Genomic DNA, 4,398 nt, shown 5'->3' with positions numbered 1-4,398 from the left:
CATGCTTCACTAGGTTGCGGATCTGGCGCAACAATCGGGCGTTCGGACTTAGCCCTGGACGCACCCTCTGTGTGCTCCACGTAACTTTCCGAGTCCACTTTCACTCTCTCCCTCTCTCTCTCTCTCTCTCTCGTTCGATCGCTCGTTCACTCTATCGGTCGCCGGGGTTCCGCCGAGAAGGGTTGTGCCAGAAGTGCCAAGGCTTACCGAAAAGGTAAAGACCGATGAATTACGGGGGCCCATTATGAGGGCAGAGCATGGTCCACCCACACAAACTGACGTTCGGTGGGGTGGTGGGGGGTGGGGGGTTACAACACACGGAACCAGTGAGCGTAGAGCTGTTGTTGTGGCTGTGTTGTCAGTACAATCTAACTAACGTTTGGGCTGGCTGGCCCCAACTCGGCTCGTAGTTGGGACTTGGGTTTCGTCAGAACTTTAGACTCCGTGTCGGCGGCTGGTGATCTTTAAAGGATCATCGGATTGATCGGTACTACAAAGTACGGTCTACTCTTTTGCAAGACGTCAAACTTCTCGCAGATCATGACGGACCGTCGGACGCGGATGTCCGTGCCAGTCAGAGGTTAGGCGTCGGTGGTTTCGAACTGCGAGTGTTCTGGAGCGGAGGCGAATGTCCGAATGTGTTGCCATCGGCCATCAGTGTCACTGCCTCACTGCCCCTGATACGGTCTGCCCAAGCGCGCTCGACGACGTCGACGTCACGGTCACGGCGGAACTCTCGGGCGAGGTGGTTTCGGTCGTTGCGGAAGTCAGCCAGTCAGCCAGCGCAAAACCCGCTTCTCAGGTCGGTGCCACCGCTTCTCAGGCACTGCACTGCACCACACACTTTCAATGTCATCCGCTCGCATGTTTGTCGTTTCTCTCCCCTTAGATTCGCTTTCAACTCGCTGTCTCGTTCTCTGTCTCTTTCTGTGCCCCAGTTCACGGTGGCACGCACGCGAGCGCGCGTGCTGGAGGAACTGGAGCGACTCGAGCGGAGGAGGGCTACGTGGCCCGACACCTGGTGGTCGGCGTCAGTGAAAGACAGCCAACGCTTCGGTGGACTGGGCTCTTCGGTGGACCATACCCCGATTGCAGACCGGGCCACCCCTCCGCCTCCGCAAGCGTGGACCGGTGGAAGCGACTTCTGGACTTTGCTGGCGGACTTCGACAGCGCCTTTTCCGGTATCGCCTTCTCTCGGACCCAACTGGTTCTTGGACGGACGGTTGGCGGTTGGGCGGTTTTGTCTGCCTGACATTTACCGCCGGGTCTCATGTTGACCTCCCCACCCCCTGCCGCCCCCTATGGGGAAGCGACTTCTGGGGACTTTTGCTGAGGTTCTGGTTTTCACTGTTTCGCCCAGTCAGCGCGCCCCAGCCAGCGATCTCTTCGTCGACCTTCGGCCAGGGCGAGGCCGGAATGGGAAGATGCGCACCACCACGGTGAAGCGGTGAAAGTGATCGATCGATCGCTGTTTGACAGCTGCCCTAAACAGACACTCCCTGCATTTGGGGTAATCGGGGGATTCTAGCTCCGTGCCGAGGTTCCGTCTTGCGGGCTTGGGACCCCCTGGTTAACGCTTCACCAATCTCTCTCTCTCTCTCTCTCTCTCTCTGGCTAACTTGAGCCTCTCGCTTATTAGTTTTTGTGGAAGTCGCTGTATAGCTACGTCTTGAGAGGCCCCGGGGGCCGCGGTGGTTTGGAAGGTTTGGTTGGATCGATGTGTTGGTAGCTCTTTTGAGTGTGTGGACTGGACTGCAGCAGCAGCAGCAGTCTATCGAGACTCCCTTCGAGTTGGGCTGCCCCCTCCTTCGCTCCTTTGCGGTGGGGGTGGGTGTGGGGTGGGTCTGAGTGAAGGCGCTTACTTGCGAGGTGACCAACTTGGCATGGGGGGCGGAGGAAGGGGCCCGCCTGGGATATATAAAAGGTAGGCCCGGAACCGGCCACAAGTCAGTTCTTTCTTCGCACTCAGTCGACTCTGATCGCGTCCTGCGTCGTTTGTGCGCTCGGAGAGGATCAGTTCGTTGGGCGTTGTCCTTTCTTAGTTTTTTTTTTGGGCAGTGTGCGGTCAGTGATTCCGCTTGTGTAAAGGCTCTCTCTCGCTCTCCCACGAGTGTAGCGCAGTTTACCGCAGTTCAGAAGAAGATCGCCCCAGTGTCAACGTGTGTTCTTGTGTGTCCTGTGAACCGCTTCGACATGTTCCGATTTGTAAGAATTGTTTCTCACACTACTGGAGTCCTTCCTGACCTCGAGATCTCTAGTCGCCTGTTTCGCCGCACGCACCCAACGCACGCACCTACGCACAGGAGGCCATCAATCAAGAACACTTCAACCAAACCTTGTGTCTGCTTGTGTGTGTGTGCGAGTTGGGCAGGCTGCAGCGAGAAAGCGAGAGAGATGGGCGCCCCTGTAACCGCTTCCTTTCGCTTACTTTTCTCCACTCGACCTATACCTCCACAAGGTGCTACTATCAACGCTGATGCTGCTGGGGGCCACCAGCGCCCAGTACGGGGGCGGGGGTGGCTACCACCGTGACCCGAAGACGGCCGCCATCCTGAGCGAGCAGCGGTACCAGTCCGGGGACGGCAAGTTTGGGGCCGCCTACACGCAGGAGGACGGCACCGACTTTAAGGAGGAGACGGACTCGGACGGTAACCGGCGCGGGTCGTACAGCTACGTGGACCCGACCGGCCAGCGCCGGACCATCTCCTACGTCGCCGGCAAGAACGGGTAGGTGCAGGCCCTGGTGTGTCCCCAGCTGATCTGTCAGCTGTCAGCTGTCAAACTTCGGAACTTCTGAACAGGTTCTGATTCTGTTCCTTGTCCTCCCCTCCAACAGATTCCAGGCCTCGGGAGACCATCTGCCGGTAGCACCAGCCGCCCCGGCCCAGCCGGCCCCGCAGCCCCAGCAGCACTATCAGGCGCCGCAGCCCCAGCAGCACTACCAGGCGCCGCAACCTCAGAACTACGGGGGTGCCGGAGGCCGCAGCTACGACGATGACGGCCAGTACGATCCGCGCTGGAACGACCCGAACTTCAGCCAGAACCAGTACTCCGCTCCCGCCCCGGTCCCGCCACCGGCGCCCGCTCCGCAGCAACACTACCACCACCAGCAGCCGGCACCGGCGGCCCCGCAGTACCAGCAGCATTACGCGCCCGCCCCGCAGGCTGCACCGGCGTGGACCACCACCCCGGCTCCGCACCGCTTCCAGCCCCCGGGCAAGCTGCAGCTGAACCGCACCCCGGACGGCTACAGCTACACCTTCAACAAGGTCTAGGAGGCAGGCAGGAGGCAGTGGCAGTAGACCCCAGAGTGTAGACGTAGTGCAGCAGCACCAGCAGCAGCGGCAGGGACCAGAGGGAGCGGAAGGAGGCTAAAATCCACCCCCCAAAACAACAACACACGCTTCCTGCGGGGCGCCCCCCCCCCCCCAACCCGCTTCCTGATAGCACGCCACACGCCACTCCCTTCTCTCCCGACCCTACCAGCGATCCCACGCGAGGTGAAGTTGCGGGAGCATTGTTTGTTTGTTTTGTGATATGTCTGTGTGTGTGTGTATGTGCCCGGAGACCCCATCCCGCCCACCGCGCCCCCTCCCACTGGTCCTGGTCCCCCGAATCCGAAATCCTGGCTCCCCTTTTTAACCCACACACGACACACGATTCCTCGAAACCCCCGTGGAGTGTATGTAGGAGATACTTGTACAGATATGTCGAGAGGGGGCACACCACACAAGACACCACGGGATAGAGGGAGGGGGGGGGGGGGCATGGACCAAAAGACCACCAGCAGGAAGAAGAAGAAGAAGCCGAAGAACTAGGAAAGAAGTAGGACCGAAGTAGGACGCGTGTGGGTGCGCGTTACTGTGGAGAACTCAAAAACACCAAACCCACACCTCCTCCTCTATCGGATCGGCAATCGGAAAATCAGGCGACAGGAGAATCAGGACATACTGGAGCAAAATATATATGTAAACCACTTGACTCTATTCCCGAAAAATCGCCCCCCCTTAGGCGGGGGGCACACGTGTTTTCTTTGTCCTCGAACTCGGAGTTGGTCCGCGTCCGCGGGACTTCGACGTGAGTTCGAGTCGATGTCGAAGTCCATCACCCGTCGAGAGTCGATTGCATTATGGTCGATTTCGCGGAAGCGTACAACTTCGCGCGGGTGGCTGCGGTTGGCGGGGGGGGGGGGGCGATTGCGAGCGACGGTGACTGCAATGCGGCAGTAAGCGCGGAAACCTGTTTTGAGGTTCCGCCAGCTGCTCGACTCGACGCCTGCAGCACCACCTCGATCGCTGGTTGGCTGTGTGTGTGTGTGTGTGTGTGTGTGGGCGGTTTTAGACTTGGGTGTTATTGCGTGCCATACCACCCGATGCAGCCCTCGCGCAGAGTTCTTC

General features: G+C 59.5%; 1 protein-coding gene across 1 annotated transcript; it reads left to right on the top strand.

Moving 5' to 3' along the window:
• The first annotated feature begins 2,005 nt into the window (after positions 1–2,005).
• Positions 2,006–3,987, top strand: LOC128276134 (larval cuticle protein 2). The gene is made up of 3 exons (XM_053014602.1): positions 2,006–2,206; positions 2,460–2,728; positions 2,838–3,987. The coding sequence occupies exons 1-3, from the start codon at positions 2,195–2,197 to the stop codon at positions 3,274–3,276; spliced, it is 720 nt and encodes a 239-aa protein (XP_052870562.1). The 5' UTR covers positions 2,006–2,194; the 3' UTR covers positions 3,277–3,987.
• The last annotated feature ends 411 nt before the right edge of the window (positions 3,988–4,398 follow it).

The sequence above is a fragment of the Anopheles cruzii genome, unplaced genomic scaffold, assembly GCF_943734635.1.
Source record: "Anopheles cruzii unplaced genomic scaffold, idAnoCruzAS_RS32_06 scaffold00594_ctg1, whole genome shotgun sequence".
Lineage (NCBI taxonomy): Eukaryota > Metazoa > Arthropoda > Insecta > Diptera > Culicidae > Anopheles > Anopheles cruzii.
This window is presented reverse-complemented; position numbering and strand designations above follow the sequence as displayed.